This window comes from Ylistrum balloti, unplaced genomic scaffold, assembly GCF_031769215.1.
Source record: "Ylistrum balloti isolate Yb309-2 unplaced genomic scaffold, AGI_CSIRO_Ybal_v1 Utg369686, whole genome shotgun sequence".
Lineage (NCBI taxonomy): Eukaryota > Metazoa > Mollusca > Bivalvia > Pectinida > Pectinidae > Ylistrum > Ylistrum balloti.
Genome location: NW_026781924.1, coordinates 364,824 through 377,912, shown reverse-complemented (window position 1 = coordinate 377,912; position 13,089 = coordinate 364,824). Strand labels below are relative to the sequence as shown.

The 13,089-nt window shown below is 34.4% G+C and overlaps 1 protein-coding gene across 1 annotated transcript; it reads right to left on the bottom strand.

The window, feature by feature from the left end:
* Positions 1–548: 548 nt before the first annotated feature.
* Positions 549–12,495, bottom strand: LOC132565005 (kinetochore protein NDC80 homolog). The gene is made up of 15 exons (XM_060229613.1): positions 12,218–12,495; positions 11,697–11,808; positions 10,663–10,749; positions 10,116–10,292; positions 9,720–9,800; positions 9,352–9,445; positions 8,896–8,990; positions 8,321–8,465; positions 6,762–6,967; positions 5,907–6,053; positions 5,259–5,348; positions 3,343–3,435; positions 2,878–3,008; positions 1,332–1,434; positions 549–1,011 (listed from the first exon to the last, which is right to left on the bottom strand). The coding sequence occupies exons 1-15, from the start codon at positions 12,493–12,495 to the stop codon at positions 904–906; spliced, it is 1,947 nt and encodes a 648-aa protein (XP_060085596.1). The 3' UTR covers positions 549–903.
* Positions 12,496–13,089: the final 594 nt, after the last annotated feature.

Genomic DNA, 13,089 nt, shown 5'->3' with positions numbered 1-13,089 from the left:
CATGAATTGACTTACGTGATGTCATTATATTGACAATGACGTTATATCATGAATTGATTTACATGTCATTATATTGACAATGACGTTATATCATGAATTGATTTACATGTCATTATATTGACAATGACGTTATATCATGAATTGATTTACATGTCATTATATTGACAATGACGTTATATCATGAATTGACTTACGTGATGTCATTATATTGACAATGACGTTATATCATGAATTGATTTACATGATGTCATTATATTGACAATGACGTTATATCATGAATTGACTTACATGATGTCATTATATTGACAATGACGTTATATCATGAATTGATTTACATGATGTCATTATATTGACAATGACGTTATATCATGAATTGATTTACATGTCATTATATTGACAATGACGTTATATCATGAATTGAAAATTGTGCACCAAAATGGTGGCCTCTTCTTTAGATTCAACTTTAGACTCAAAACATAAAATCTCCCACAAAAAACTCATTTAAGATCCTCTATATGCGAATCTTAGATATAAAAGCATTTGCTAAATATTTCAAAGTCATATGTATTCACATTACACATTACATTTGGTTATAGAAAATTTGAGTAATTTCAAACAGAGAATTCAGTTCGTGCAAGCCTGAATAACTCTCCCAGAAATTTAGCACTCGTTTAAGCACAGGCATATAAGTTAACAATAGAACAATAATTTAAAAACAAAACCCAGTCCTATTGTCATCGCCAGATGCGTAAATTCTCCAAGAAAAAGAGTTCACATTCCCCACATATCCAGAGGTAAAATACATAGTATAATTTTCAAATATCAAGTTCTAACAGTCATTTCAAGATGAATCTCCCCCTTCCCCCCCAAGGAAAGAATTCACAGAGAGCACTATGAAGTTATTTAGGATGGTGGCTCCAACTGTTTGAGGATTTCCTGGTTTTCCTGGGCCTCTCTTCTCACCTGTAGTAATATTTGCTCGGACTCCTGACACAGGTCAGCAAATCGACCCTGGAAAGATAAGTGCTGCATCAGTATTTTCTCCATTTTCTTAAGTCCACTATGATCCTTGATTTATTTCACAACTGAACCATTATCTAAATTATGTAAGTGTTCTTGGTTGAATCATAATAGCAGCACAATGCATAAAGGTATGTGATCAAAATGCAAATGTCACAATAGTATAATTCCGTAATGTTATAACATTACAAAGCAGTAAGGTCATTTACATAAGTCAGAGGATACCAAAGCACATGTTCTGTAATGTAAGTATATTTAAATTCTCAGAACTATTATCCATTTCATTGGCATGTGACAATTTCAAAATATACCTGTATTTTTTCCAAGTGTGTAGTCACAATTTTTGTGGTATCATTCATAAATCTGCGATAGGCCTTCTCGGTCTCTGCTATTTCCATCTTGCTTTGTTCATATCTAAGGATGGAGAAGAAATCATCGCTTAAAAACCTCAATAAGATGTTGTTTCATAATTAATAATTTTACTTATTTCATACACGGACTTTATAGAAGTTCCAGGAAACTGTATTAGTGGAAACACTGAGTTCATAACGAACAACATGGCAGTAACATCCAAAAGAGAGATCAACTTAGCAACAAGACAGAGTATAGCGTAGCATTTATACTCCCCAAAGGGTATGTATACATTCTCAGTGTAGAGAGAATATCTAGAACACTAGTACTTTTAACAGATTTAAGATCGAGGTCAAGGTCAAGACATTTAATTTCATTAAACAACAAACCTCCAAACGAAAGGTGCATCAATGGTGCAACATTGGCAGCATTAAGCCAAATGGTAGAGCAAATATGACCTAAACAAGCTAGTTATATGACAAGGACCAGAGGTCCATGTGAAGGTTTCAATGACTTGATTTCACTATGACATCCCAAGATGCATTCATACCGTGGCAGTATTAGTTCTCATTCAAATGATATTGGAAATATAGATCAAACAACATACTTCTAGGTTGAAAGTGAAATTTAGGTCACAGAAACCTAATTTATTACATCAAAAAAATTGTTTGACTGTGATGTCGCTTTAAGACAGAACAGATTTACTGTTACCTTCTAATTTAAAGTACCCTTAGATGAGATTATTAAGTATATTGGTATGCAAACTATGTATAAATATGGAATTTTCTAATGCAGATCAAAGGTCAAGGTAACATGGTTAAAACCGGAAAGGGCTAATTTTGTTATGGGCAATGTTGAAATAATTCAAATGTAGGTCAAAGGTCAGTCAAGGTCACATGGTCCAAAATTTTGGTACTACCAGAAAGGTCTTGTCACAAAGAACACAAATGCCAAATACGAAAGTCCTATCTCTTACACTGCAATAGTTATGGATAAGGATAAAGTTGACAACAGACAAACAAACAGACAACACAAAAACAATATACCCATGACCTTTCAATCCAGTGGCATAAAAAAGCTGCATTTTGCAAACATATTCTCAGCTGCAGAAAAACAAATTTTTGACAGATGATAAAAATGATTTACACTCAGGGTTTTCCATAAGAGCCGGTCGCCGGCCAATTTGACCGGCTGCTTTGATCATTTGGCCATCCACACCAATCCAGTTCCGTAATAATGTTCCGTACAAGACTACATGTACACGACAGGCCGGCCTCCTACTTTCACTACACAGCCTACTACTAACAAAAGTATGGAAAACCCTGTACACTTGAATAAACAAAAAGTACTATGATAGGGTTTTACCAATGATATGTACAAGACATTGAAAAATGAGAAGCATTGATAGCAATGTTCTGATTCAGTCTACCCTTTCAACTGAAACATGAATAAAAAATGCCATCACTAACTATACTACAAGTAGTCCGTCCTTTACTGAATTCTTACTCTTTGTATGCATTTTTGAGATCCCTGTTGGCATCTTGTAAACTGAGCTGGGATACAGTTTGTAATTCCAGTAACTCTCCTTGTAGGCTTTCTATCTCCTCTTGGGCCTGCTGGAATTCACGCTGGTAAACCTGATAAGAAAAAAAAACCATTTGTAAACCGAATTATTAAAAAAATCATCTGTAAACCTGGAAATACAAGCCAATAGTTTATCTGATAACACAATCCAGTGGTAAATCTAGTAACATATACCATTGGTTAACCTGATAACACAAACCATCAGTAAACCTGATAACACAAACCATCACTTAACCTGATAACACAAACCATCGGTAAACATAATAACAAAACCTTTGTAAATGTGATAACACAAATTATCGGTTACTATGGTAATTCAATGCTGAACAATGCTGTTTGATTGAGAATTGATAGGATTTTACTAGTGCAGTTTTTAACATGTATTACTTGTTTTTTACACTCCAGCTCATCTCCCATGCGTTTACTGCGACTCTCCAGCATGTTGATATCATCTTTCATTTCATTGACATACTCATGCACCTGAAAATAAACAAATGGTATCATCATTGAATTTCATTCTTATTTTTCAGATAATACATCACGAAATCCAAAATTGATTTTGTTTTTTTATCTTCTTCTTTTTTTTCCTTTTAGGAACTGTTAATGGCTTAATGACATACATAGTTCCTGTATAAGATCAGCTGGTAATTTATTCAAACTTTCAACACCAGGAAAAAGTTATTTTAAAAAAAACCTGGAAAGAAGAATATGAAATCAAAATAAACAGAGGTCTCAGTCAAGTGAACAAGTCTCAAATCCAGCCAGTACTGCTGACCATCAACACCAAAATGAACAAAGGTCTCAGTCAAGTAAACAAGTCTCAAATCCGGCCTGTACTGTTGACCATCAACACAAAAATCTCATCACAAGGAGGCTGATATTACAAAACAATCACATAAATAGCATTCAAATACATGATTAATCTGTCAAAAGTTTCATGAGATATCTTGTATACATTGTGACAAGCTTTTCATCAATGGATGCACAGGTAGGTCGAATACAAACGGACATAAGAAAACTTTTGGAGTATTCCTTTAATATTTGTTTCTTCTAGCATCAGGTCAAGGGCCGGTATGGAAATCTAAAGGAATATGAGGTATTAGAAATGAAGAGAACAGTGTTCCTTGCGAGGAAGTTAATATTGGAGAAGATATCAGTTCTTTCCTCACCCTTTACATACAAAAATGTGTCATTTGAAAAAGAGGTTCTATTTTTTAGAAACTGATTGATTTGTAACTAGTTATAGAAATTTTAAATATTTTCAACATCTCTAACTATTTTATAACAATTTCGAAAGCATATGATAGTAACATACATCTGGTTGAAGTCCTACATTTAGTATTAAGTGAAATTACATGAGCAAATCTGAGGTCAGAATTGCTATTACGAAATTTAGTCTAAACCAAATAGAAAAATTTGTATCAAGGATTGGCCACACTGATACTTTCATTACAATCACCCTGATACGCCATCTTCCAAATTCAGTTAAAATGTTTCGAGCTTTATCTAAGAAGTAGAATTTTAAATTCAAGCTAATCAATTCAAACCTAGTTTTCACCTCCACTGAAGCAGATCTAAATTTCCATAATTGGTATATTCAACCTCAAATTTCTACACAAGATCTTGAGCCATAAAAGTTTTACAGGAAATAATCAACAGGACACAAATAAATAGACAAAACACCACAACTCCGACCTTTTAACATACCGAGATAAAACTAAAAAATGCCTGTAAGACATGAATGCCCCCCCCATGTGAAATAATAGTGAAAGGTCCGAAAGAGATGATTTTGTTAATTTGTATGCAACTATGTACAACTTAAGTTTCATACTTAAATTGACAAGTTGATTTAACGTACATGAATTTGCAATTTTGTTCTCTGGAAAAAATGAGGGGGTATATTAGTTCCTTATGCCTTAAAACCCACAAGTACCAAATTATGTAGAAATAAGATGATGTTCCTCTTTTTTGAGTTATCTCCCCTGGTGGCCATCTTTTTTTTAGAATGCCGAGAAATTCAACACTGCATGAGGTCTTTCCATACTTGATATTTGTATTAAGTTTCATGAAAATTACCTTCCGAATGAAGTTGTTAGGTGGTATATACTGATTTGGGACGGGACGGGACAGGACGGGACGGACGGACATGGGCAACGCTATATGCCCCCGGCCATAAATGGCGGGGGCATAAAAATACAGCTTCACTTATGCATTTTCAAAGACTAAGCACTACATAAATAGGCACTTGACACATTCACAATAAAAGAGTTCTTATATGTCTTTCAGACATGGTTGTTGTGTACCTGTTCCAGAGACTCTTGGACCCGCATCATCTCTGTGGACTTGGTGTGAACAGAGGCACTACATTGTTTCTTCAGCTGTAGAAGGGCAGGCTGTAACACAAAAACACGCTGTAAGTATAGTGGATATTAGTACACTCAATAATATTCATTTAATCAGAACTAAAACTTATCAGTTTATGAGCTGTTGACAGAACTATAAACAATATACAAAAGGCCCATGGGCCTTAACGGTCATCTGACATAAAATATAAGATTTCAAATTTTGAACTTGAGAAGAAGTTGAAAATGTGTTTTCAAGATGGCGGTCATGTTGGATTTCGGACCAACCCGAAATGAACAAACTTTGGTCAGGATCATGTCACGATCATTTCAGGTAAGTTTCAGCTCAATGAGACATGTAGAACTTGAGAAGAAGTTGAAAATGTTTACACCGGATGACGCCGGACAAAAGGCGATCGCAATAGGTCATCAGACCCTTTGGTCAGATGACCTGATAACCATACCCTTTGAATGTCTCATTTCAAGAAACAAGCAAAGAAATTGTGTGACAAGTGATAAAGTTTTCATAACGTTGTAAAAGGCAATTTAATCAGTGGAATGAATATTGAAAGCAGTAAAATTAGAAGTACAGTGCTACCAATGTATTACCTTTATCGTATCGGTGAATCTCGAGTCCATGTAGCCTAAGTAGGATGGCTTCAGCTCATAGTCTACTCCGTAAGCATTCTCCGCTGACAAAGGTATCAGTTTGAGTTTTTGAGCCAGCATGTTGTAATCATTACATTGTTCCTCCAGCTGTAAAATAATGAAGATTTTACAGTTTTCAGTGTCAACATAGAGTTGTTGATCTTGATATACGAATGATGGCCTAGTCTGATGGTTGCAATCACAAAGAACAAATTTGGTGATTTTCTTTCAATAATTCAAAAGTCAATTGAAGAAATTTTAATATAATCTTTATTCTACAACAAATGTGAAACAAGCTATCCGTTTATATTAATCCTTTTTGTGACTTGTATGGAAATGTGCAAGGAGTCTTACTGTGACCCACCTTTTCACATTCGCTTGGGAAATTAAAACTTTGACTGATTTGCTTACTGATAAATACCAGATATGTTAATGTAACCAGGATTGTTGACTGCAACTTGTGGTGTTATAAATCAGACACTATATAATGTCTACATGTATAATTTCTCTCTCCCACCCAAACTTTTCTTCATAAAGCACTAGCTTTACTGACCAGAGTATGTTAAGCTCGAATGACAAACATGTTTTCCTACTTGTTAGAATCTCTAATTAAAAGCTTGGACCCTGGTAAGCATTGTGACAGTATAATTGTACTGTGAGGAAGTGTGAACCTGTGCATTGGGGCATAGCAGTAGGGTAGTGTTGATATGTAGTTAATTTCTATAATGTGCCATTTATGTAAAAGGTCATGTTTGTCTGCCTCAATGATAATAATCAGTATTGAAATCAATCATTATGCTAAATGTTAAGATTCACCTTTTCATGTTCTTTCGACAGCTCCATTTCCTTTTGCCAGATTTCCTTGTCTGTCTCGGATTCCCGTCGTTCTGCCTCTTGTCTTTGTCTTTGTAACTCGCGCCCATTTAATTTGATACGTTCTACATCTGCTTGGGACAGTTTCTGATCCTCAAACATTGCATTCATCCTTTGTTTGTTGGATTCTGCACACTTTGCATCAGCCACTGAAACCATTAAATCACCTCAAATTATCTTAGGCATTACAGAAATGGGACCTAGCAACTTCTAACCTTGGTACTTGAACTAATCCACATTCTGCGACACAACAGCTATACAGAGTCAAACAGACCATGATCTGTTCAAGTTTTATGAGCAAACAGACCTGATACTTATCATCACATAGCAATCATCAGAGACATGTTAAGAGGAGATTTCTGATGTGATAGGAGGTCATCATTGACTTCTATTTGTTTTTAATATGAATAAAAAAAAAATTCTAAGCTGCATCCCTGTTTATCATTGTATCCTTTGTATATATGTATCCAGCAATAACGTAAGAATCTTAATTAAAAGGTCATCTTGTCATAAACAAGTTATTGTAGTCAAAAATTAGAGCTGACCTTCCAAATTATTTTGTAGTAAAGATTACTCCCCTGTGTAGTTCTCCTACAGTATGTATGTATGTATGTATGTACAAATAGCCATTATTGTAGGGATTTAGGTATCACATGCTGATTGACAAATTAATAGCTAAGAAGACTATCACGTTTGAATTTTCCATATGCAAAGGCCCAGTAAAAAAACCTACAATAATTCTATACAAAAGCCTCCATTGAAAGTAGTGTCAAGTCATACCTTCCAACTTTTCAGAATTCTCATGGGGGAGAAATGCGTGTGAACAACATTTTTGACTCCCCATCATACCTCACGCATTGCGACATTTATCACAAAGGAAAAATTAATCGATGTATATTTAATCAATACTTCTAGACAATTTTATATTGATAAAGTGCTTTACTATACAATGAAAAAAATATGGAAGATATGGATCAAGTTGGAATTTATTCATTTAAATTCTCTGTACTCATTGAACTCAAAGGCAAAGGAAAGTTGGCAGAAATATATAGTATGGATATGTGCTATGTACTACCTTCAGTTTGAGGTTATTGTGTTAATAGGTCATGATAACAGTGTTTACAGTTCAGGCACCAAAGCAATAAGTTAGGAGAAATAATGAAAACTATAGTCTGGTTAGCACAAGATCATGATGAGTGTGGTAAGGTGAAAAAGTACCTAATTGATACCAGCCACTGGACCAGCTTTGGTGTAAGGATATATATGGTTTTAAGCTTGATAAGCCTCAAACATCAACTGTAACAGATCAGCTGAGTATTTGTTACTGTCTTCATTACCTCTCCTGACCCATCTGATAGCTGACTAGCCTGTCCACATTACTTTCAGCACCTCCACTGATGGATTAACCTGTTATCTGTGTGCTTCATCTTGGTAATGGATTTGCCTGCCACGCTACCTTCCCCTCTGATATTTCTGTTAATGGACCAGTCCATGTTACTTACATGCTTCATTCAGCTCCTCCTCTGCCTCTGCACACTGCTTTTCAAGTCCTTGCCTGTGTATGTCAATTTTGGACAGATGTTCCATGTAGCGCTCATCATCCAGTTTGAGCATATCTCTTGCCTCCTTTGTGGTTTTTAGGTTTTCCTGTAACATAAATGACCAATACAAAATCTTTCAACCTCTCACTGGTTCTTAGGATTGTCCTGGTAAACCATCAAACCCAGGGCACTCAGTTTGCCAAGGTGTAACTCATCTAGAATTCATTTAAATCTAAATTTGTAAACTCATCTAAACCTATTAGACCTCAAATTAGCCTTGCATTTTGTATTTTCAAACAAATGACAGGCCTCAGCCAAGAAATTCATAAAAGCAACGTTTTACAACATGTATATATACATGAACATACATAAACACACATAAATGAAGAGAGCTTGCATAATGGAAGTGTAAAAATTGTATTGCTTCATGAAAAATATTGGCAATATTGAAATCTGTAAATAATGTTATTTTGAAAACAATAAAGCATTGGAACAAAGGAAAGCAGGTGATTTGGATAATTTGTAAAGAAACAAACCATATCGTTTTCTAACAATTCCAATTCTGTTTGCAATCTTTTGTGCTCCATCTCCAGTGAATCATTTCCACCCGCTGTACCACAGTATCTCTCATCTGTCAACAAAGTATGAAGACTTCTCCCACTAGATACAAACAATACAAATATAAGCTCAGCAACAAATGCTACTGAGACTTTTTTCAAACAAATCCGCCATTCTCCAATGTACACTTAATTTATACAAGAAACTAATGGATGGACTACCACAACGGCACATAACTCACTTGTCCATGCATTTGTAAAAAATGAATGTAGCATGTGATATTCCTAAGTCCTTGCAAGTTTGAAATTTTTTATGGCAAATGTCAGAGAGACTATTTACCTGAATAAATGTGAAATATTATCATTACAGAATGGGTCAATTATTTTGTGAATCAGCACTTTGTCAGTTAGCTGATATACATTATTTATACATACGCATTTTCTTTTCAAGCTGTTCATCAAAGTCTTCAAAACTGTCTTGTCCAGCCATGTAAGCACTATATGTGTGCTCAAAATAGTAGTACAGAATCTACAAATATATGACATTATTTAAAGAAGTACATAAACACACTAATATAATTTTAAAGGATATAAAAGATGGAACTCTATAACATAAAAAAATTCCATTCAACAACAGTGGGACAAGTGTGATGCCATTTCTGTATTTGAAATGTAAAAATAACCAGCATCTGTGGAATAAAAGCCTATATTTTTAAAGGTAATCATCAGAATATGGCTTTTGAAAACATCAAAGGTATGTTACAGAAAGAAAATGTACAAGATTTTTGTTACAATGAACTTACCTTAGTCTCTGGGACTGAATTTTCAAAATCATCCTCTACAGAAGGGAAGTAGGAACTCTCAATATCTCCAGAAAGTCCCCACTAAAATTAAATCAAAAATGTTTCACTTCATGCATTATAGACAATAAGGAAATATTTGTATATTTGACCTTGTATAATGTATAGGCTATCAAAAGTAATCACCAGGGTAAATATCACGGCTTCAGATTTTATTAGCACTCAACAAGAATAAGTTTTTTTGGTTGTTGTTATAAGTGACAAATTTCCTTTTTTTGAAAATAAATCTCTTGCTTGTCCATATCATTAGTAAGAAATTCCTTCAGTTGTAGACCCATTTTACATTTTTGTTCTTGAAACACCAGACCTGCAGCTTTAGTAAAATGAATATGATGGTACCCTAATGAGGTTGATGAGCCAGTTGAGGCCAGCCAACAGTGTTGGCCATGTATGAGGGCTGCCCACAGAATGCATGGAACTCTTTGTAATGGTGAAAGGATAGCCAAGCTGTTTAAAAATCTTTGGCACATCATCCCTGCTAACTGAACACTTAGGATTCAGGAAACCATATATAAACTGAAAAAAAAATCATACAAATTTAATACAAATTTTGCATTCATCAATCAGGAAACTGGAAAAACTTCAATTTGATTTTGAATGGTATAATTAAACAGGAAGTGGGGTAAATGTTTGAAAAATAGTGATACTCTTAGCTACATTTAATGATTAATATGAAAATTTGGTGCAAAGACAGAAATGTATTGCATTGTGGTTAAAAATTGGTATAATATGACTTATATATATAAAAAAAACAGTCACAGGGAAGAAAATGCTAAATCTATATTTCATATTGAAAAATCATCCTTTAAAGTTAAAAGTATAGTGTGAAAAGACTTGAGCAGGTATTCATTTACATGTATAGCATGTATGAAAATAATTATCAAACCTCAAATATCTTCATGAAATCTCCACCAGTAGGTGACTGAAGAACCTTAGGAGAAATAGACTGGGGAAACTGTCTTTCCGTTAAAAACTGAAAATAAAATATTCTGAATCAACGGGACCAAAAGTACTCTTGCTGTCAAAAAAATTATGCTTGTTCAACAGAGTTCCTAAAGTTTTATGATATCTTTATACCAAATTTGATTAAAATTAGACAATATGTATTAACATTTTACTACACCAGTCCCCTTTATAGGGCAGCATTTTGTCAGCATTCCTGATGTCATACAATATCTGTTGACCTATTTATATCTAACTTTCAATCCATTAGAAGCCTGATGTCAGCAGCTATTTTGTCTTCAAAGTTGAAGTTATAGAGTGTCCTATTTAGATGCTTTCCACAAAGTTTCATTAAATACTTAAAACTCAGGGTGCGAAGACCCACCATTTTATTCATGATTGGTTTTTCCTTTACTTGAGGATGCTTCAGACCAATTTTGGGCAACGTCTAATAATTTCTACAAGAATAGTAGGATTTTCCCCCTATTTGGCCCCGCCCCTCAGGCAGATACCGACCAATCATATAAAAATTGTTCCCCTTTTCCCATGGATGCTTTTAAACAAACTTGGTCAAAATTTGCTCAGTCGCAAGGGCTGATACCAACCATTTATTCAAAATTATCCCCCTTTCACCAAAAGATGCTTTTTTCACCAAATTTTGTCAAAATTTGCTCAGTCGTCTATGACTGTAGAAAAACTTGACAGACTGTAGCGGCAGTATGACAAACTCACCAGTCCTTCAGACCAGGTAAGCTAAATATGAAGTACTTGTCCAAAATATCAAAAAATAGTTCCATGTGATAGTTTAGTCAATAGGCTTTGATGTATTTCCAAATAATACAATCAAATCTATCATTATGAAATGACAAGTCATGAGTGTAAGAACTTTTAATGACCTACTGTCTACATCAAGCAATTTTGAGTGGTCCCCAATATGGCCGCTATAGACAAGTTTGATTGTATAGATATTATATTTACCATTACAAGGTCTTTAATACAGGATTGTTGGTAGGATTTGTTAGATATTGGTCTTGGGTCTTTTGTAATGCCAGTGTGACCCCTCATCCCCATGCCACTGCCCCGAGACATCCTGAAAATTTAGTAAAGGTAAAGGCAAGAGAGATAATCATCTTTATATTCATGTTTTGTTCAAATTGTTTTCACCAAGTCATTATGTAAGTTTATTTCCTGAAAACTGAAAAGAATATGTGGTATACTGTGAATCTTACTCTCACATATTAGGCCACGAATTCATAATAATCTCCAATGTTTTTACTATGAATTAGTTTATGTATTTTTGCTGTAACAGTACCATTATGGAAAATAAAGCAATTCTGGAATATTGTAAAATTTAGAAAAATAATTATCAAGTTATACAACCACGAAACTTTAAGTATTATCATTTGGGAAAATATTGAAATATATTCAACACTTGTAATATACAGTTGTACTTAAAATTGCATTCAAAAGACTTTTTTTGAATTGGTTGATATGTTTACCTTTTCTTTTGCTGTTGGTTGGACCCATAAAAACTGTATCTTGACACAGAGTTACGATGGGCACCACTGTTTGAAGAGCCTTGTGAATATTGACTTGACCATTTTTGCTGTGGTATTCCACTCTTTCTGTTAGAATCTGTGTTGACACGCAATGGACCATCAGATATTGATGACCGCTCCTGGGATGATGCACGTCTACCATGAGATCCTGATGACACTGAGGAACGCTCCATAGAGGAGGCTCTTCTGCCATATGTACTTGATACTGACTTGCGCATTATGTTAACCCTGAAATCAAATTATACCAATTATTTTTCATAAAGTTATGTTGCAGTATACAAGACATTACTGTGTAAACTCATTACATTGGGACCTTTAGCTTACTCTAGTAAAAATGGTGAAAAAAACAGCATCTTATATTTAGAGGAGTTTTTATTCTACTTATAATTTTCAAGCATACCAAAAAATCTGCCAATCAATGATAACAATGTAAAAACGATACGCTTAGAAGGCAGATGTTCTTGATTAACAATAGTGCCCATTTTTTTCTCCAAAAACATTTCTATTTAAATATGGGCGCATTGGAAAGAGAGGGTACAGATAAAAACTGTCAAAATATTTCAAATGAAGACAGATGTCTTAAGTTGCAGGTGCGTGATTTGAAATATCCTAATACCATAGTAGGTGACATTTTCGTGTTATCAGCAGATTTTCGAAACAGATCTTGTTGATTTTGATAATAATGCAGAGCAAGCTATACATACAGCAATCCTTACTTATTTCATTTGTATTTTTTTGTACGGCAAAGTAAAATCAAAACAACCGCTCCCGCTTTTGCCCAGCTTCACGCATGCGTAGAAACCATGATATAT

Bases quoted from the DNA above. Each gene is read 5' to 3' on its own strand.
- LOC132565005 (XM_060229613.1), bottom strand. From the start codon at position 12,495: ATGCGCAAGTCAGTATCAAGTACATATGGCAGAAGAGCCTCCTCTATG. The intron at 10,293-10,662 runs GTTTGATAATTA...TTTTTTTTTCAG, and splicing joins ATTTCATGAAGATATTTGAG to TTTATATATGGTTTCCTGAA. The intron at 5,349-5,906 runs GTAATACATTGG...TTTGTGTTACAG, and splicing joins GATTCACCGATACGATAAAG to CCTGCCCTTCTACAGCTGAA.